General features: G+C 41.0%; 1 protein-coding gene across 1 annotated transcript; it reads right to left on the reverse strand.

Moving 5' to 3' along the window:
* Nucleotides 1-6,826: 6,826 nt before the first annotated feature.
* keap1a (kelch-like ECH-associated protein 1a) lies at nt 6,827-22,144 on the reverse strand. The gene is made up of 12 exons (XM_070919992.1): nt 22,007-22,144; nt 16,201-17,083; nt 15,523-15,722; nt 15,180-15,336; nt 13,687-13,779; nt 13,207-13,353; nt 12,904-13,010; nt 11,979-12,108; nt 11,419-11,615; nt 9,047-9,252; nt 8,180-8,356; nt 6,827-7,510 (listed from the first exon to the last, which is right to left on the reverse strand). Exons 2-12 carry the CDS (start codon nt 16,408-16,410, stop codon nt 7,332-7,334), a joined length of 1,803 nt encoding a protein of 600 aa, XP_070776093.1. The 5' UTR covers nt 16,411-17,083; nt 22,007-22,144; the 3' UTR covers nt 6,827-7,331.
* Between the last annotated feature and the right edge of the window lie 100 nt (nt 22,145-22,244).

Consider the following 22,244-nt stretch of genomic DNA (forward strand, 5'->3'; position numbering starts at 1 on the left):
TATTTCCACATTCAATGTATTTACGTTCTTTAATTATCTGTCTTTATAGTAGTCATCATTGTTAATGGTGGAGTCCGCCATTTGGGATTCACAGGAAACAATTCAGCATGTAATTCGGTGTTGCTGTATGTCATTGTTAATTTTATGTATTCATTGATATTAGTGTCACTGTGTAGTGTTCACTCTCCTAATGCTGTATTAGAGCTGTACTAAGTTACTATAATGCAACCGACATTTCCTTCTGCTGCTGCAAAATAAAAGGGCTCAAACACAAAACACAGAGAGCTTTTATTGTGAAGCATTAACAGGAAGCGCAATGTATTTGTTCACACTGACTGTAAAAACAGACACCAGCTGCTCCTCTTTTGTATTTCTGACAAAGAAGCCACATAAGGAGTGTTTGTTGTAGTATTAAACTGTTCTTGCTGTTACCACTAGTAACCACGTGTGTCGCCAGATCAACCAGGATTGACTAATTAGTAATAGATTACCTTTTCCTGAGTAACTAACTGCACACGATGGGGAACTCCTGTTACAGCACATCCAGATCATTTTGTTACATTTCAAACCTGCAGATTTAAAGGCAGGTTTGTAAAACCTTTCCACTGGTTCTGGTCCAGCACTTGCACCAGTGTCACTTGATAGTAAAGTTTTATTTACAATCTTTACACTTATTTTTCTTATTTTAAGTTTTGTTATGTGTCCTTGAAAGACAAACAATAAGCAAAGACATATCCAACAAAAATGAGCAGGGTTGAAACCTCATCCTACATTGTCAAAGGATTTCACCTTTACAGTGTGCAGGTTTAGGCTTTTTCTATATATGTATACAGTCAGACAAGTAGAGCACATCGCCATCTGTATGCCAAAGACATTGTTATCTTGTTGGCTGGGAACACCGCTGTTTGACTGTCATTATTTCCTTAAACACTAATTTTATAGCATCTCTGCATCATTGGCTCGTATACAGTGGACAGTAACAGGGAAGGAGGGAGTGACAGAGACAGAGCAGATAATGTGATTTCAGAAGCCAGATCCACACCCAAAAGCATTACGACTACAAGAGTATGTGACTTAATTTATGTACTGTTATTGTCATTTTTGAAAAACCTAGTGATGGTCACTTAATAAAACCGCAGAAGTGAAAAAAGGCTGGATCATTTCATTTGTTTCATTGGTTCCAAGCCTCATAAATCCTAAGAAGATTAAAGAGGTCATGAAGATCATGTGGGGTCACAAAAAGGAAAACAACCACTGAATTCACAACATGTATTGCTTAACACAAACATTAAAGAAAATGTGTCCCAAAGTGGTGTGATATATTAGGAAAAGTAACCCTTAATTAATCCGCAAATGAAAATAATTTTTGTGGTATGCTAATATATTTGAGACATTAAATAATGAACTCTATCTTTTGGCTTTAAATCAGAGCTTCTTATATATACAAGACATTAGACTGAAGCACACTGGTTAATATAATTAAGTACCAGAATATTTTATAGATATGAGACGTCAGAATCAGAAGTCGAATGAGTTTCAGAATCAGAATTGCAACACCTGGAGCACAGAAATATTGACCTGGGTAATTGGTGCTGACACACTGCAAGAAGTATGGGAGTGACACACTGGGTCCCGGGGAAACCATAACAGGAGCTCACATATTATAGCGTAGATAAGACAGGCTGCATGACGGCAGACTAAACATAAACACTCTGCAGGTATAAATTCAGAGCTGAGGAATCTTTCCACTGCGGCAGCACGACAAAGTTGGTAACAGCTGATGTTCAAAGTGGAGCTGAAACTCGAAGCAAAAGATTCAACACAGATGGTAAAAACACAAAAACACCGATTTGCAGGCTGACTAGCTAATACCTGTCTCTCTGCTAATATGTACAGATTTCCATATACTCTACAGTATTACCCATAAACACAACAGTAGCAGCAAAAACAAAGGCAGCATGAGAGATAATCAGTCTTAAGTCCTCATCTAAACTACACCCAGTCTGTCCAATGCCTGCTGGCCCTGGGGATTGTGCTGGAGTTTTAATCCACTTAAAAGCAGAGGACCTCTGCTGCTGTTTCCAAGGGGCTTGACCCACGTTGCATACACACACACACACACACACACACACACACACACACACACACACTTATACACGTGTACAAAAACAATCAGTAGCAATAGCATGCAGCACAGATGCAGTCACTCCTCATAAACACGCATTTTTCACACATACAGGACTAAAGTAAATCAAACGGACGCATGGGTTCTACATGTTAAACTATGCTGAAATTTAAATGGCGTTCTGAGATGTATTGATCATGAAATTTATAATAACCAGGTTGGGTAGCCAAGCCCGGCCATATGTTTCAATTGTCTACCTTTAAAACAGGGCCTGGATGAAAATGTAAACCTATATAGGAAGCTGATTGATTGCAAAGGCACAACCCAACACTGACTGGATTTATTGAAGAGGGGTCAACAGTAATTCCACCATTGTTCAACTCCACTTTCTACTGTAGGTCTGCTACAGTGTGTGTGTGTGTGTGTGTGTGTGTGTGTGTGAGGGAGATCTAAGTTCTCAACCTTTAATATCACAAGAATTTTAAAAGGAATTTGGTCACTAAAACTGCAAAATTATAAGCAACACACACAACATTGTTCATATTAATGTGTTGGAAAATTAACTGTGATAAAAATGTTTTTTGTTTAGCATTAAGAAAATATTTTTGGCCTTGTTTAAATGATGTATTTTGTGCCACGGACACAATGTCATACTTTTTCTCTTCTTGCACCAACGTTTGTCGTTATCTAATTTGAAATGTACTAATTCCTTATTCTTGCGGAGGGAGGGCGAACCACTGACTTGAACAGCTGCTTCATGACCCAAAAAACTGTCAGTCTTTCCCTGGAATAAATTGTGGAATATACCATCTTTGGGTACAGGGGGGAGCTGGAAACGTGCATTTTCAAGAAAGCGCGTGTCACTAGCTAGTGTGTACGTTTTAGCGCCATCACAAATTGCAACAGGAGATTATCAACTTGAATTCATTAAACATGGTGCGTTAAAAGGGTGAAAAAGGGTGAACATAAGGAATAGTTTGAAGTGCACCTCCCCCGTGCTCCAGCGCCGTGTTTCTGTAGGACCCATAGTAGAATCAATTCAGCGAGAGGGGAGCTTGAAACCGTCCACTCATGCTTTCCTCCGAGTCTGAGAGAAACACAGTTGAAGTGAACACACAGACCAGTCGGCCGCACTACATGCCCACAACAGGCAGGCTCCGATCACTAACCAAAAACAACAGCAGTGTCTCTGCATATAATTATAATGATACTCTGTGAAACACTATGCAAAGATCTGCAAAACTGTATGTCACTTCAGGAATGATAGAGGGATTTCATTATCATAGATCTTTAAAAGTATAAGGTCACTATGAACTCACTATAGAGTGCCACAGACACATTGTGAATGCCTAAAGAAACAGTATTAAAATATATATCTTTATAATAAGTTTAAATGCCTGTCTGATATTCCCAACATATGGTATTTTAAATTATATATATATATATATATATATATATATATATATGTTATGAATAATTTCATTTTCAGGGTTTGTTATTTGTCGCCTCCATGTACTATTTTACCTCTTGCAGATGTCATGAATGCAGATGATGCTTTAACCTTCATCAGGCGAAGCGACTCATAATGTGATGCTCAAGATCAGGGTAGTGAGCTTCAGCTGTTCCGCGCGTGGTTGTGCGTGCGTGTGTGTGCGCGCACGTACACGTGTGCGCGTGTATTTGCATCCGCGGGGGCCATAAAGGTCCCATGTTCAAATGAAACTTTATTATTTTCAATTCCGGTACATGTAAACATATAGAACAAAACGGGTGAATAAATAAACGATAATCAAATTTAGAAGAAGAAACTCGATGTCACAGATTAAACAGTGTGTAGGCCTTCAACTACGTCTAAAACTTATGCAAAGGTACACTGGCTGAGTACATATGTACATATGCTCTGCTTCCCACTCATTTTGCTCATTCAGAACAGCTCCACCAGTCTGTCTTCTGTTGCTCTTCACTAATCAGCTCCACTGCATCAGCTGGACATGCCTTGCTCAACGGCCACTGTTGACAGAGAGGATGGCAAGGATAAATGGTAACTAACAGTCAATCCAAGGCAGCAACAGCTCTGAGGCATTGAACCCACACCTCCTGCTGGGTGCTGTGCGTTTCCCAGATATGAGTAAAACTACTGCACGTGAATAAGAAAGTTGTCCAACCCTTCCTGGAAAAATAATGGTATGAAATGTGCTGAGCATAAAACCGGCATTATTCAGGGTCAGATTAGAGAAAGCAGTCTGACCTTTTAACCACCATCATGCCGCAACACCTGCTGTTGATGTAAACCAGGGCTTTTTTTTTTACATCAAGTTTGATGTAGTTACAGTGGTCATGACAGTGCACATGCATCTTTGTGTCACATGACTAATGTGGGCGCATGCATGTACAGTACCCACATGCGTCTGCGTGCATGTAATCCTCATTTGAATGTGTTTGCGCGTGCCTCGCTGAGGGGTGTGTTTCCACGCCACCGGCCCACACACCAATGTCACCTTCATGGGTGGCTCCATCGTAGGAGCATCCTTCAGAATGTAACAGATTAGCTTTGCAGGCAGGGATGTTGATGAGGTCATCACTTCCCAAGGTCACACCTACACAAATCTAGCTATAGGCCCACTGGCGTTAAACCCCCCCTCTACCTCTTCAGATCCTATAGAGGCTCGATTCTACCACCTCCTCTGAATAAGGTAGAATAAGCCATATCCAACAGGATAAGCCTTATTGTACTACTGAGTGATAGAACAGGCTGCTTCGGCTCCTTCAGGCTTCCTTCGGCCCGTGAACAGACTTGAAAAGGGCTGGATAGCTCTAAGCCCCTATAGACTTTTTAATCCCTACACGCACATTTCGGCGTGCTGCGTAGTTGCGAGCTCTGTTATGCAATGATTGATGATCAGATCGGCTTCTTTTAGATTTGATTACTTCCTGTGTTCATATATTTGTATATGCTGGGCATAAACTGTGTGCAAAACTTCCAAGAAACAAAGTATGCCAGAGGAACACTTGTGCAGCTCCTATAGCAGTTACAAGTCTCGGGCCCAGATTTTGGTCTTGTCCGTCGGCTGGTGTAACTGTTCAACACTTTGCACGAGTAAGTCACTGATTACTGATCATTGTTGTTAGTTTGTGGGCAAACATTAAGAATTAAGCAAAAAAACAGTTATTACAGCTGTTATAGATGGCCTTGCTCAGTCCCTGCATCTCTTCTGCTCTGTCCGAGGGAGAGTCTCTCTTCCAACGGTTCCTCTTGGGGTTGTGCAACTGTTTGGCATCAGTGCAGCAAGCATGCAAAAGATGGACTCGTACAACAGCTACATCTGTATGAGGACTAATTTTCCTCCACTGATTCTCTACGGAAGGCAAATCTCCCCGCTGTACAGTGCAACATCTCTTTCTGTATTCCTCTCCCCTCGTGAGACAATGAAGGCATTGAGGCAAATCTGTTTCCACAGCCTGCGAAAGAGAGACAGCCAGCTTTGTTTTTGCATGTGTGCGCACACACACACACACACACATGCGTGTGTGTCAAAATGTGTTTGTGTGTGGACACGCGAGTATTTGCGTATCCATGTGCAAATGTGTGTGAGACGCCTGCGTCATGCGTTCGCCATGTGAGTCACTTGCTCTTGTGTAGAGCTTTAAGTAGTGAGTAAGAGCCCTCCACTCCCTCGGCTGTCTCCGCTCTCACTCTCTGGGGCCCCTAACACACAACCAGAGCTCTGCTGCTTCCTCCTCTGCCACTACTTCATCTCTGCTCATCGCCCAACAGGTTGCTCAGTCAATAATGAATGCTCACAATGCACTGTGTGTCCATGAGTTTGAAATCGGAGATACATTAAAGGGAGACAAACACGGGACCACAAGCACCTGCCTATCTATTATTCCAGAAAAGCAATAAAACAAACATGAACATTTTTTTCCTCTCCTTCTCTGTCAGAAATCTCAACACGATGAGGCTGCATTTGAATAATAGCACTGTCCAGAACTGTCTTCTTTTGGTGGCCTGCTGGGATAATTGCTGGTGAGCCATGGAGGAGATAGAGAACAGCAGTGCAGAGGAAGATAAGTAAACGCACAAGTGACGTCTGCGGTTGATGACTAATGCTATAGTGACTCCAGTCCCCTCTGTCTTCAGGACCGCTGGAATAAAGGTTGCTGTGAAGGCTTCGCTGGCTGGTGCTAATTATTCTCTCTGAGCCACAAAACATGGACAAATATTCTGTATCCAAACAGGATATCACTGCTTATAATGTGCACATTCTGTATTTATATTATTCTGGTGATATGTCATTGTTTGTCTAGATGTGAACAGATTTAGAGCCCTAATTCTTTTGCTTTGTCATTTTTGAGCCGTCAGTGTCGTGGGAGTTCTTTCAGGGTGCTTTTTCACGGCAAAACAAAAAAACAGAGAAAACATTTTTATGTTGCAGCGTGCAGCTGTTTTTGGACTTATTCCACCATCTAGTGGCAGTGCATATGCTGTTACATATTGGGGCTACACACTTTCTCTGGATGCATCCAAATAAATTAGGTCACAAGAGGTCAGTAAAAACACATTTGCCTTTACTAACATCAGCGCACGTGAGATAAATTGTGAATAACAACAGTGAACATATGGTGCAGAAATAAAATATTTATCATACAACACACGTGATTAATTTTATTTTCAGAAACACAACAAACAAAATCAACAAAAACAAAAAATGGCAGTTTTGGGTGAAACTATATTGGCACAAAATAAAGAAAACACAGAAAAGAGGTGCTCATTTAGACACAGTCAGAGGTAGAGATACAACACAAAGAGAAATTAGAAATTAGGACACTGAAGGCCATTCAAAGTTCACTGTGTAAATTTACAAAAAGAAAAATTGAGGAATAACATTATTTAATTAAATAGTACCATTATTTGAGATTATCTGATTATCTCATGTATCTGTAGCACCTTGTTCATTGGGAGGTCAGTGTCATGCTACCAGTTTTTCTGTGTCGCTTGTTATCCTGGCAGATGTAGAAATATAATTCTTCCTTCTTCTTTAGCGTGTCCATACAAACTGAACCTGCAGGACTCCACGGTGCAAATGAGATCCGTAAGGGGATATATGGAGGAGGTTTCATACTGGAATGGTTTTTTTTTTGTTTAATGCACTCAACCCTCTCTTGAAAAGCAGCACCACTTAAAACCTTATTCATCCTCCTCATCCTATGTGGCTCCATCCTCATCCTCCTCTTGTTCTGGCAGGCTGCCGGGACAGGGCTCCATGGTAACAGCGACGCCCATGCCGCTGCGTCCAACAGGCATGTCGGTGACGCACTTCCATTCATTTCTCTCTGGACAGTAACACTCGACGCTGGACAGGAAGCCGTGTTGGTTAAATCCTCCTGGATGGATGGAGACACACACACACAAACATACACACAACATGTTTAATGAAGCTGTTAATAAACCAATTAGGGAACTGTTCAACAGTTGTGTCAATGAATGATTAAATTAAATGATCCAGTCTGAACCATTTTTTCCTTTTCATTTATAAAATGGATTCGAAAATGTTTTTTTTTTTTAAAAAAGGCTAATTTTACTTTCAGGTTTTCAATAGATTTTATTCACTAAACTGGTTTGTTATTTCTTCCTGATGTGACATTTCATTTGCCTGCCACTCGTCTGTTTACTCTTAACATTTGAACCATACTTCACTTTATTTAATTAACAACACTGAGTCATTGAGCCACATTAGAAATAAGTGTTCAGCCCACTCGGTAGTAACAGAGGATCTCACTGGCCACCTCCTGACCTGAAACTGTCTACTAATTAATCAGAATTATTTAATTACTGAACGACTCTGTTTTATTATTGCAACTATGTGCATAAACGTGACATTTTGACATATAGTTTTGAGATATTAAAGGAATTTCGGGTACAGACAGATTACCAAATTAAACTTCTTTTAACTTTGGCTCTGCATTACATGTTGTGTGCAAAGCCCCCCCCTTTTCATTTAAATCATGTTTGAACTTTCAATCCCTAATATTTTGATAAGTGATGTAACTGACCGAGGACAAAGATGCATCCCTGGTGGACTGTGACTCCGTGTGCACTGCGACAGTACTGCATGGGGGCCCTGGGCTCCCACAGGTTCCTGGCGATATTGTAGCGCTCAACAGAACACAGCTGGGTCCGCCCATCGTACCCTCCTATGGCGTACAGGTAAGAGTTCACACACACCAATCCTGCAAAGACAGACAAGAAGTCAACACTGTGGCAAAATGTCTTATTTGCTTTCTTGCCGAGAGTTTGATGAGAAGATCAATACCACACTGTACGGGAAATATGTAGCTGGAACCAGCAGTCAGGTAGCTTAGCTTAGCATAAAATCTTAAAAGCAGGGGAAACTGCTAGCCTACCAGCCCATCTAAAGCTCAGTATGTAAGTAATATGATATTTCAAATTAGTTTAATCTGTACAAAATTGGAAGTGTACAAACAACCACTTCCAGTTTTACGGGGGACTATTTCTTTGTCGGGCACAGTGGAGACTCCAGGAGTAATAATAATAATCAGTGGGCTTTAGTAGCGCAGATAGCTCGTATTTTGTTACCTTCAGAGAGAGCAAGGCTAGGTGTTTCCCCTCGTTTCCAGTCTTTATGCTGAGCTAAGATAACTAGCTGCTGGCTGTAGCCTTACACTGAATGTAGAGAAATGAGAGTGGTATCGATCTTCTCATCAAACTCTCGAAATGAGCGCATTTCCAAAACACCAAGATAGTAAGTGAGACTACTGGTAAACACGAGCATAAAAAAGGCACATACACAGAAACACACACACAATTGAAAACCAACAAAATCAAACATCAAAATGTCCTTATTTTGTTTGTCTAAATCTCAGATTGACTCTCATAAAGACAGGAGTTCACACACTCACCTAATCCACTACGTATAGTGTTCATGGGTGCCAGCTGGTGCCAGGTGTTAGTGTCAGGCTGGTATTTCTCAGCAGTGTTCCAGCGGTTCTGCCCATCATATCCCCCCACCACATACAGAGCCCCCCCACATGCCGCCACTCCAGCACCCAGACGAGCCACCGACATCGGGCAAACAAAGGACCAGCGATTAGACTCTGGATCCCACCTGGAAACCAAGCAGCAGTTGTACAGTGCATGTAGTTAATGTTGTGATAACCCGTTGACAATTCCTAATCCCATATTAGTCAATTAATATAATCACATTAGTGTATCAGTGCTGCAGAACTTTAAATGATTCAGAGTGCTGTGGCTGTGTGCAGCAACCTTCTCAATCTACACGAGCCAGTCAACTTTAAGTGGATTAGGTTAAGCTGGCACCCATGTTTGGCAACTATTGACAAGCTTTATTTGAAGCCAAAGAGGTTGTAACACCACTGAGTGCCGACAGAGACAAGAAAGTCCATGATTCTGTAGTCTAACAGACGTCTCTAAATACTTAAATTGTTAAGTTTTCACCCCGTGCTCATGATGTCTTTGGGGAAAAAAGTAGGTTTAAAAATCTAAGGTCAAATTAATCTCATACTACTGTAAACTACAAGTCCTATTTAACATATTTTGTGAAGTAATAGTTTGATATTTTTTTTCCAAATAAGCTTAAACACTTTTGTGCTGAGAGTTAGATGAGAAGATTGATACCACACTCATGTCTGTCCGTAGAATATGAAGCTACAGCCAGGAGACGCTTAGCTTAGCTTAGCATAAAGACAGTAGGGAAGAACTAGCTCGGCAAGCAAGCTCATTAATTAACACCTATACCTTGTTTATTTAATCTGTACAAAAACCAAACTGTGAAAATGATAAATTGTGGTTTTATGGGGGTTATGTATTTCATGGCCGGGTGTAGTGACTTACCTCCTGTGGAACCACAGCGTAACATTTTTATAATTGGGTTGTTGAACAGATTAAACTGTTAACATGTTAATTTGTGAGTTTTAGAGGAGCTGGCAGGTGCATTTCATTTACCTTTGGTCTTTATGCTAGGCTAAAACTAACCACCTCCTTGCTGTAGCTTCATATTTAACGGACAGACATGACAGTGGTATCAATCTTCTCATCTAACTCCCGGCAAGAAAGCAAATAAGCTCCCAAAATGTTTAACTATTCCTTTAATACTGGAAACTTTGTAAAAGAATATAATGCAATTTTAACAGTGTAACAACAATGAACTGAATCATGATGAGGCAGGTTGGACTGCATGTTCACCGACTGGTTAATGATTAAAAGGTTGTTGGCTCAGTTCTCAGTACTGGGTGTATTCCAGCTGTAAACTGCTGATAGGAGGGGGGCTGATATTACATCAGCTGCCCTCAAACATTGGCGTAGTGCCTCTGAGAAAAGCACTAAATGCAAATCACTTCTTGGGGCACTGTGCTGACACTGACCCTGTGCTCCCCTGAAACTACTTCATGCAGCAAGGCACATTTCAATGATAAATACTAAAACATAATCTCAATTTAGCACACTTAAGACAGTGAACAGGGAGGTATAGCTCCCTGTTGAATCTCTTACATGTTGCGTGGATTCATTTGGGAAGCATCCTCAGGAGCAGAGCCTTTTCTTGCCAACCGTTGTTACTATAAATGCTCTAATCTCCCTTTGATGTGTTTCACATTGAATTTTCATTTCAATTGTTTTATCAGCTTTCATTATATTTAGCAGCTTCTCATAAAAAGGCTTCCAAGTGGCGTCTGATGAGTTCTAATAATTCTCTTGTGACTAGCATCTTTAAGAAATCTATACCCTTCAATATAAAAAGGGATTCAGGTTACATTTGAAGCACAGTTCTTTTGATATGGAAACAAACGCTAATAGTATCAAAACAAACTGTCATTTGGCTTGGCTTGAGTTTTTTTGTTATTAATTGATTGAAACTGATTTATAACCGCATTAAAACTCCTCCCTGCTCGGCGGTGGCAGCAACAAAATGTACTGTAAAGCATTCCCGACCAGATCGACATTCCTGGGAAGTGTGTCTCAACATGTTTTGAAGAGCCCGTGTTGGTGTCTAATTAGGCTAAGAGGAATACCTGCAAACTTCTTGACTGCTCTTTAGGTTGAATGGCAGCTATTCGTTCAATCTCTCTCATGCCATTATCCATACTTATACCGAGGTAAAGCACGTCATTTAAGAATGTGTGTATAGGGGAGGAAATCTGTGCACATTACATTCATCCTACTAAATCAGGTGTCATTAAAATCAAATTACCTCTTTAGTGCCTGGTTAAATAAATAAAATCACACACACTGAGTGAACACCTTCAAAATGTCTCACCTCTCCACCGTGTTGTGATGCGTGGAGCCCTGGGAGCCTCCAACAGCATAGATGCAGCCGTCCACCACGCCCACCCCGACCCTATTCCTGGGGATGTTGAGGGAGGCCCGCTGGCTCCACTGGTTAGTCATCGGGTTGTAGCAGCACAGGGCGCTGGACTCCACGTTGTTTTGAAACGACAGGTTCCTGCCTCCAACCTGGAGTCACAAAAAGAGGGATTAATAAGGAGATTATGTCAATCTCTTAAACCTCTCAAAACAAACATTAGTCCATTCAGGACGGACAGGTAGAAAAAAAAAGAAAATGATTACAGTATTAAATATAAAATAAACACAGGTATGTGATAATACAGTGGTACAAAACTAAACAGTGTTTAAATCTACTGTTTCCCAGTTTTGTATGTCTCATATTGGATTGCATCATAACATGTAATTGTGTCGTAATGCATCATATCCCATCTTCCGAGTGTCATTCTGAATTTAAATCTTCTTTATTAAAACCTTTGCAATGTTTTTATGATGACATTTCATAGGTGGTGTGACATAACTGATGTAACCTACAGTGTAGAGCAGTCCAAACAGAGCACAGGCTCCCAGACCACTGCATGGAGACCCCATGTCAGCCAGTTTTAGCCAGACATTTCTCCTGGGATCATACGCCTCCATGGAGGCCAGTGAATGCTGCTGGTATCTGAACAAAGACAAGGAAATGGTGAGTGGGGAGTTCACGCTAAATGTTGTCTTGATTTTAGATGCATTCTTTAAAAATGTAGAAACAAGTACACAGTAGGGAAAGACCCACAAGAAAAGGCCAATAACTTTATATGCTGATACATGGATACATGCATGCATGTGAAAATGAAAACTACTCTCCCCCATGTCAGTCAAAAACACATTGCACACGCCGTTTGTATCTGTGCTTTTATACCAGCCGGATACCAAATTACTAAAACAGAATAACATGACCATCAAATAACTCAAAAACAGCTCAAGCAGCAAAATCCAAATGTTCTGTATTCAAATGATTATACTCAAAGAAGTGTATAAACTGAAGCTTCCCACTTTGGTTAGAAACACGCATGTGCTTTATGACAGAGGTCCACTATCAGTATGCCACTATAAATAAAGGGCTTACAAAATAGGAGGGTGCACACATGAACCCAGAAAGCAGTGCACCTCTGGAGGGAAGACAGTGTGGACGACCTCCTAACAGCCACTGGGTGGCAGACTGAGACTCTTTTTGTATCCATGAGGTGATTTGCACACAAGTTGCGTATTATAAATGGACATCTGTGCTGTGAATGCAGCTCACTCATTAACATGTATGTCATAAAGTGTGAGCCATGAAGCCCCAAGTGTTGTCTCATAATCAGTTTCTGATGATCAATATCAGAAATAGGTCCCAAAGTGTTTCTTACAATAAGTGTGAAACCATAATACACTGCAGAACAAAGAAATGTTGTTGAGGAAACTATGAGATAATTACCCGCCGGCCACATAGATGAGCTGAGTTCCCCGGTTAGGTGCAGGAGGCAGCTTCCTCAGTGTCATATCCTGGAAGATTTTAGAGAGGAAGTCCTTGCAGGAATTGGCCTGGAGTTAAAAGAAAGGACAGAAAATGTTAGAGTAGGTAACTGAGTGAGTATTGACAAAAATGACTTTTGAATATATTACAGTTTTTACTGAAACAAATACCAAAAGGGAACATTAGCTAATACTTGTGGGCACGAATCTCATCTGTCCACTCATTTCCATGACGAAAAAAACATAAAGCAAGGCTGTAAGTTACCTTGCTGAGGATGGGGCAGGACAGGAGCTGGTTCTTTAGGAACTTGGGAGGCAGGGCGTAGATATGAACCGCATTCAGAAGGGCATGTAGGTACTGGGCTCTGCCCTCCATATCCCAGCGGACCCAGTCTGTACAGGCCTTATACACCTGACATGGATTAATTGGGACATATCAATATGTGGTTTGTTATGTACATCTAAATACACTCTTGACTAATAACATTTGTGCAGATTTCTTAGGTGTCATACATATTATAATGAACAAAACAAAAAACATTCAAGATTTTCCATAACTTAACTACCTTTTTCTGTGACTGTGGTAAAACTTGCTAATGGTTTAATGAGCAATTAAAACTTACAATATACAGTATTATTCTTATGCTTTGACATTTCAGAAGAGGCAGAGCATACAATGATATGACAATATATTCCCTACATGCATGTCAGTTAAGTTTTAATTAGTTCTTTTAATGCCACACACCTCAGACTCACAGAGGACCTTGATACTGTCCTGACTGATGAGCTCCAGCAGCTGGCAGTGAGAGAGGCTGAAGAACTCATCTTCTTTAGTCACCTAGAGACAGAGGAATACAAAGGTACACAAGAGCATGGTCAGATAAAGGCATATTGATAGACACAGAGAGAGCATTCACACGCATACAAAAGTAGATTACATCATTCAGAAAAGGCGTCTAGGAAAAAGAGAACATGTGCAATGTGCTGGCAACAAGTAATCATAAAGTACTGTGATGCAACCAAAGTGCCAAGTTTGTCCTTGAGACAGATCAGAGGCCTTTGGGTTCAGGTAACCATTAAACACTGCAGCTGCAATGCTCCCTAAGTTATCATAACATGTGAGCACAGCATGCGATGTGACTTATCTAGTATTAAAGATACAAAGCAGAGTACTAACCAATGAGACGTGCTGCTGTGGCTAATTAGCGATGCATATAAGCTGTAAAGTTCTGTAGCTTCTTTGGTGACTTACTGCCTGCTACATGCAGTCATCAACATCTATAAGATATAAAGACAGAATGAAAAGTGCTACAGCTTTGCTGCTGACCCTGTGTCTGTCAGGGGCTTTGTTCAGGCAGAGACGGCCTCACAGTCTGACTTCAGTGCTGAGCTGCAAGCACTAAGAGCCACGGTGTAGGAGCTGAGGTTGATGGAGAGCAGACTGGCAGCAAGTGAAAGCAAAGAACAAGCTCAGGAAAACTCTGTTAAGGATTTAAAAGCAGAGCTGGACATACCAAGACGGAGTTACTTCAGTACAAAGAGCAGGCAGAGGGGGAAAGCTGGGGGAAAGCTGGCAGGTAACACCGGGAAATAAGATGAAATTATACACTAACAAAAATGGAGGAAAAATGGGTAGCTAGGAAATTATCTATGATAATCTTAAGGGGTCATAAAGTTGATTCTCTTCAATTTTAACTGCAAACAATCCAGATGTGGGGCTAAACTGTCATCTGGTGTGAGCCAACTTGAAGAGATGATAAATGATGAGTTGCCACATGTACTTTTCCATGCCATGGATAACCCGGAAAAGCAACCACATGGGCACAGCACTGTAAAAGAACAAGCAAAGAGTTCTTCTCAACTATGCCTGGAATCACTGGGAAGATCATGGGCATGTTTCCAACGGAGTTGTCCTGAAGCTCTTTCGGGGCGATGTAGTGTACATGCTTCTTCCTACGTGGTACAAAGCCACTGATTTTGTTGAACATCACTTCAACATTGTCGGTGGTTTCCTTCTCTTTTCCCATGTGAGAATAACACATCAGGAGTCTGTGTTTCTCACCGAGTCTGTGTTTCTCCACTTTTCTCAATAAATATACCGTGTGTCGCATGTTTGCTTAACATAAACTAAAGCACACTTGACAATAAAAGAAGCATTCACAAAAACATCTGACTTGACTCAACTATATTTCAAAGGAAAGCTTGTGTGCTTGTGCTCTGCTTGTATTTGCACCTCACCTCATTGAAGTGCGTATTGATATACTCTCGACTTCGCTGGTGCAGCTCTGTGCAGCCGATCTCCTCGGCAAAGCGGGCGATGCCGATGACATTAGCAGGCTCCAGGTGCTTGGTGAGGAAATCGCAGCATGCCTTGGCCACATCCTCCATCTGATACCTTGAGGAAAAGAACAAAAAAAGAATTTGTAATTTCCTTTATATGCTCCACCTTTAAAGTATAATTAAAATGTTATTTTCATGCATTTAACTGGTAAATCCTGAAAGTCTGTATTCGGATGTCATCTGATTTTAGTGAATTATCTTTTCTACAAAATGTGCTGCTGTTTAAATACTGCATGTTTACCTCATAGCAGCCAAAAGAACGTGCAACACACACTTCTCTCCCACTGTGATGTGGGAGGTGTAGGCAAAGTCAATGAGTCTTCCCACCACCTGGGGGCAGACATCACGCAGGGTGACCTCCGAGGCACGACACTCTTTGAAGCTGCTGGTGAACATGGCTCTGAAGTAAGGGCTGCAGGAGGCCAGTACCACCCTGTGGACCTGGATAAAACAATGTACTTTACTGTACTTGGCCAAGGACTGAATGGTAAACAGTGCTTTTCTATGGAGGCCAGGAAGTGACAAAATGTAATTAAAGGTTATTAGACAAGTCAAAAATATAACTGAATACATCATGAAAACAATTGTTAGTTAAATAATTAAAATAGAGTGGGAAAATAAAAGCTTTACACTTAAATCTCCAATCGGTAAAAAAAAACAAAAAGCTTTTTACTGGACGCTTAACACACTGAGCATCAGCTTTTTCAGCCAGCTACTTAGCTGAAGCTAACTTTCATAAAACTACACCAATGTCAATGCACATAGAGGTAACATTTTACTACATTTAGTCAGTTTAAGGGCTCCATACTCTGCTTGTACTTTGTAAGTTAATAAATTTGGATTTTTTCCAGAAACTTTGAATGAAACATCCCACAAAATGGCACAAACTTGTGATCGTTTAATTTAGAGGGTGTCTCACCTTGAAGTCCACTGTCCTGTCCTTGTATGTGACATGAAGCACCAAGTCACACAACATCTCCTGCCGCCTGAATTCCTCCATGACCTTGAGGGATCTGGAAGCGTGGGTCTCGACCGTGTAGTCGAGATACCCGGACCCATGCATCGAGGGAACCGCGATGGCCGAGAAATCAGAGTCACGTGTGGGACGTTTCTTCCTAGGGCAATGCATTCTGGGAGAGAGGAAGAGGGGTACTCCAGATGTGTTTGTGTAACCTGTTCAGTCTTACAGTCTTCTATAGTTCAAAGTTTTTGGTACTTATCCCATTGGGGTCAGACTTTCAACAGAGGAAACTCCTTTGCTCTTTAATTCATCAATGTAAAGGCTCCAGTGAGCAGATGTCCTTAGTTCCTCCATTTTACCTCGAATTTAACACAAAAATCTATTCAGTAAGTGGACATTTCCCAAGAAATTAGGGATGTGAACAGTGTAATGTCACTATCCATTGGTGATCCCAGCCACAGCCAGCAGGCAGCGGAAGTAGTCCAGAGGAAAAGCCAGTAGCTACATGAAATACGTTCAGTTCATATGTTTCTCTGCAAAAATATGGTGAGTAAACAAACTCGCAGACTGGTCCCTCATCCACAGATCCAGGCTCCAACATGATTGATAGTCTTTGAATCGGGTTCAGACAGTTCCCAAAGCACGAGTCAAACCATGATCATTAAATTGCCGCTGGTCCAGATTTGACAGATTTCAGGGTTTTGAAAGTAATCCATTCTGACATGTCAGAGAGTTTAGTAATTCACAGGAGAAGAGGAAGTGGTTGGCAAATGTGTGTAACTGCACAATCAGATGTATCCTGGCAGGGATTCCTTCAACACTGTCTGTTGTGACGCTTATCCTGCAAAAAAAACAAAAAAAAGACAAAACAGATTAAGAAAGACTTTTAGTGGTTTGAAAAGAAGACAATGGAATCATGTGAATATGTCGTTTTCCCCTTGGACATGTATGAGTGTGTGTGTGCCAACGTCACACACTCAAAGTTTCACTTCCTTGCAGCTGAAATAGAAAAGATGTATTATGTTGAATCACTTCACGCCACAGCTTCTGCCCAAGGAAATGGGCCAATCTGAAAACCAAAACAGCCTCTGTGTTTTTAAATTTGGTTTATTCAGGAAAATATTTCTGTAAATCTGTAAATGGGTAATCTGGATTTAATGCTCTACCGTTTTTATGTTACTTGATTCTTAAAGAGCTGCTTAAATAGTTTATTTTAGTCTGGAGCCACAAGATATAGAAAGGCTTTCCCTTATGGGCGGCATGGTATTTTTAAACATGCTCATTTGACAGAGTTTATAGTTTATAGCATTTATTCTGATATACCAGAAACCTTTAATCAAAATAATTAGTCAACTTATCAATTAGGTGATCGAAAGAAACTTAATCTGCAACTATAATCGATTAACCATTTCAGTTATCTTATAGTAAAAATGCCAAATATTTGATGGTACCAAGTTCTCAAATGTGAGAATTTGCTGCTTTTTTGGTCTTAAATTATAGTAAATAAAATAATCTAGGACCATGTGATGGCCAATATCCATTGTTTTAGAGTTTTTGATTAAACCAGAAAATAGCTGTTGGATTAATGATGAAAATTAATAATGAAAATAATCGGTAGTTACAACCTTAGATCACAGGCCCTCAAAGAGCTGGTTCAGCCGTTCAAACATAAGCTTGACACTTTGTCAACCAGGACCAGTTAAAACTCTCTTTCCCCCCCTCGCTTCTTCAGGAAGCTCAGCCAAACAGGAGAGTGTTAACAGCCACACTGAAAGCAGGTGAGTCACAGAGGAGTGACTGAGACTCTGCAGACAGCAGCCGGCTGACAAACATAACACAGAACACACATTCGCACTATTTAAAGCAACACAAAGTATGAATGAATTCCTACCAGACGCTGACGCCGACTCCCTAAATCACATTCACTCCTGTGTTCCTACTTATTTTCTGAAGAAGTAGTAAAACCACTCCCTAATGTCAAAGCAGGCTGGTGTCATCCTCCAGCTCATCTCCGTACAGACTGGAACCTGTTTGACTGTCCATCCAAACTTATCAATAGAAGAACACACTAATAGCAATTATCTGCCTCTGATATAACAGGCGAGCAGTGAATTGAAAGCACACAACCAGTCTGAGGCTTTCAAACACCACTTGTCTTTCATTTCTGGTTAAATCCAAGGATTGTATTTCCACATGTATTGTTGATAACCCCTAATTTTGAAAAAAATGGAAGTAAAGAACGAGTACAAATGAAGTGAGGTGTGTTTGTTGTTGAGCGTTTCATCGAAAGATCTTTATCAATCCACTTCATCATCAAAGCACTGTAACTGAGTTTAACATAGTTATTGTATATGGGTATAAGTGTCGCACCTGTCTCTAATTATTAAGGGTCTCATTGGATTCTTATCAGTTCAAGTGGAACCCTCTCAGCAGTTAGCATGCAGGTAAATGTCAACTGATGGCCAGAGCCTGACTGATTCTGGATTGTTGAGATCAGTATTGACGCATTTTAGCGCAAGAAAAAGAAAAATCAGATATCACTACATCAGCTGATTGTGGTTTTGTTTTTTTTGAAAGAATAGTTTGATTTTATGGGAAATATGCTTTTTTGCTTACTTGCCAAAAGTTAGATGGAAGATTAATACCACTCTCATGTCAGCCTGTTAAAGTCACAGCCAGGGGAGGTTAGCTTAGCTTAGCTTAGCATAAAGACTACAAGCAGGGGGAAATGGCTACAGCTGGAATTATGCTCCTCCGAAACTTGGAACAGTGACTTTAAATTTGGACAGAGCCGACAGGCCGTTTCTCCCATGCACAGTCTTTATGCTAAGCTAAGCTAACCATCCTTTGGATGGCGCTTCATATCCTTTAACTTTGTTTTCATGGATTTATTTTTTTTACCGAATCCCCTCTCCTTCCCACTATCCTGACAGCAACAACTGAATTAAACACAGGAAGAGTTAGAAGAGGAGTGAGCATGCCGGCGCTGAGAGAGAAGAGAGAAATAAATGGGTCCCAAATAAAATGTTATCTCTCTGCCGTGCTTTGTCCTGTAAATCTAATCTTTTCAAGATGCAAGAAACTCATTAAATCTCTCATCCAGTGTAGAGGCTTCATACTCAATGGACAGATGTGAGAGTGGTATCAATCTTCTCATCTAACTCCCAAAATGCTGAACTATTCCTTTGACATAAACGCATAACATAAACGTTTTTGATAAGGATCCCTACCAATGTTTATCAACAAACATATGACAAGTATTACGTCTCTATTGCACAACACAGCAAAACCAGAACTGCATATCCAGCCTACATGAAATGTCTGAATTCCAGTGTGTCACTCGCTGCTACAGCTTGAAGCAAAACAAATCAACTCTTGAGTTAAAGAGCAAGAAAAGACTTCTGCTATGCTGCCTGTTAGCTACAGAGCATTTATCTTTGTAGAAACCCTTAGAATCGATAGCAGTAGATCCATTTAGAGACAAATCCTGATCCCGCTAGTGACAAAACTACCACACCCCTGTGAGAACTACAGGAATACTTACAATACCTGGAAGTTTGGTGTTAATTTCAGCTTTGCAGAGTTGCAAAATCTAATCTGTTGAGCCCCGAGCTCCCTAACCTCTCACCCTACAGTCTGGTCATATGACCAAAAGTGTGAGACGGAAAGGGAGGGAGAGAGCGATGCAGAGAAAGAGGGCAACATACAGTGAACAAAAGTAGAGAAAAAACAAAAGTGGCAGAGAAGTCAAATGAACCTAGATTTAGCTGAAGGAAGATACAAGACGGAGAGATCAGTTCAGGGAGGGAGTAAGAGAAGCGAGAGTCATTAATACAGTAGAGCTACTCAGTTTTCCATAAAGGGCCATTGTGCTTGGATATATCAGCCTGTCCAACTCTCCTGATCAGGCTTTAAGGGGGTTAACAGTGAATTACTGTGTAACCACAGTGTGCAGGACCTGGCTACTACATGAAGCATTGCTCAAGCCTGCGCTGTGAGAACACTGCGACGCCAGCTCCGGCCAGTTTATTGATTTCAACAAGGTTTCAAAATGACTGTTTGACAGAGGTCCTGACTGTTAACACCGCAGGTGGTAGCACTGTTTGGTTTTGTCAAATGTATTTCTCACATGGAGTGAGATGAGGACCATGCAGATCACTGGGTCTTCATTGATAAAAATGCGTTTTGACTCTTTGAGTCTTTGACTGAGTTGTTGAATGTTTTGAAAAAAGGAAGTCCGTGGTGTTCATCAGATGACATTTGTACTTTTGAGACGCTAAAAATAAAGACAGAGTCGTTGTAACTCATTGATTTTGGCATCAGGACTGTTTGTTTTCATACAGGCCTAGCTTCGTGCAGAATGTATAAGAGAGAACAACAGAGGCAGAGAGAGGGAGAGTTAACCATTTACAGACTCTTTCTGTTGGCAGATGGCAGACCAGCACAGCACAGCAGTCTGGAAACACGCCAGCCTGTGCAGTCAGCTTTGACCTGAACATACAACAGACTATAGGACTTTGTATAAGGAGTGAAGACGCCCTCGCTTAACCTTTGAAAATATGTTTGTCGAAAAACTGCTGAGCTGTAATGACCACACGTCTTTTGCAAAATTTTGTAACAGCGGTGACACAAGCACTCCTGCCATGTCATCTTTCAGCTGGCCGGACAGCTGACTGGGGTCAAAGGTTGCTGATGACAAATCTTATTTACGGTTAAAAAAAGACAGCATCAGAGAGGAACTGTGTTATTTAAGAATCACAACAGCGCACAACTCAACCAGGAGCCAAAGTGACTCACTGTTGATATTTGGGGAATTAAAGAGTTCAAAAAGCCTCTGAAGATATTTGATGGTCGGAAACTTCAGCCACGTGCTGCACACAAACTACTGTGACCTAAAATAACACTTGAGAACTAAGTATTACAATCACCCAACGCTGCCCCGTGACCACAAACTCATCATATCAGAAGCACTAAATACACAGTTTATCACTAAACAAAGAAAACTCCTTTGTTATCTGGTGGTAAAAAGTTTGCTCACATAAACATTTGGGAACACGCTAAACAGACATGTTGGGTTTTAAAGTTGTGGGTCAGACAAAACAAGACATTTTAAATTTGATAGAAGTGACAAAAATTGTGAGAGACATTTTCACTATTTTTTAAATAACTAAACGATTAATCAAGACAATAACCGGAAGATTAATCAACATTGAAAATTATTGTTAGTTTCAGCCCTAATTGCACCTTTCTAGGGTTGCTTACAACTAAGGGTTCTTTTTTATTACAGATTAGGGGGTTGGTTCTATAAAATGCAAGAAGATAATAATAATAATAATTTCCCAAAGTGCTTGTCAAGATGTCTGATTTCCAATAACATAAGGAAGGGAAAAGCAGCAAATTCTCACATTGAAGAAGTTCTAATCAGGCAACGATTTTAAAGAAAGCTCCGTCTGTGACGTATGAACAGAGGACAATGAGCAAAAGTTTCAATTCCCTCTTCGGAGTCTGCGCACTACAGAGGAAATAAACTGAATGGTCGACAACAGAATTATAAAACTACCGGATGTGTGTTAGACTTTCCCGTACAGAAATACTGCCATTATTACAACTGTCACGAGACAAAACACATGTCACGAGCGCAGCTGTTAGATCACACACACGCGACAAAAACGTTGAATACTAGTGATTTTCTTCTCGCGAAGGGCGCGTCCACTCAGCATGTGAAACTGTTGACAGTCTTACAAACAGCAGCAGATCCACTCACCTGAAAGCAGCCTCTCGCCGACAGCTGTTAAACTCCACATCAACGAGAGGACACTCTGAAGAGTTGACGCACGACGTGTCCAGCTCCAGGAGGTCCTCCCCGGTCTCTGTTCTGAGGCTGTCTGTGCGGTCGGTAAAACCAGCAGGTCTGTCTCGGTCTTCAAGCTAAAAGGCGAAATGAGTGTCGCTGCTGCTGCTCTGCGTCGCCGCGGGCAGGCGTCCAAAGGCGGCGGCGGTGG

Source organism: Enoplosus armatus, chromosome 15 (genome assembly GCF_043641665.1).
Source record: "Enoplosus armatus isolate fEnoArm2 chromosome 15, fEnoArm2.hap1, whole genome shotgun sequence".
In the NCBI taxonomy this organism is placed as follows: domain Eukaryota; kingdom Metazoa; phylum Chordata; class Actinopteri; order Centrarchiformes; family Enoplosidae; genus Enoplosus; species Enoplosus armatus.

Excerpts from the sequence above, each read along its gene's own strand:
- keap1a (XM_070919992.1), bottom strand. The coding sequence starts at position 16,410 with ATGCATTGCCCTAGGAAGAAACGTCCCACACGTGACTCTGATTTCTCG. Across the intron at positions 13,780-15,179 it reads TCAATACGCACTTCAATGAG|GTGACTAAAGAAGATGAGTT; the intron begins GTGAGGTGCAAA and ends CTCTGTCTCTAG. Across the intron at positions 9,253-11,418 it reads CATCACAACACGGTGGAGAG|GTGGGATCCAGAGTCTAATC; the intron begins GTGAGACATTTT and ends CTTGGTTTCCAG.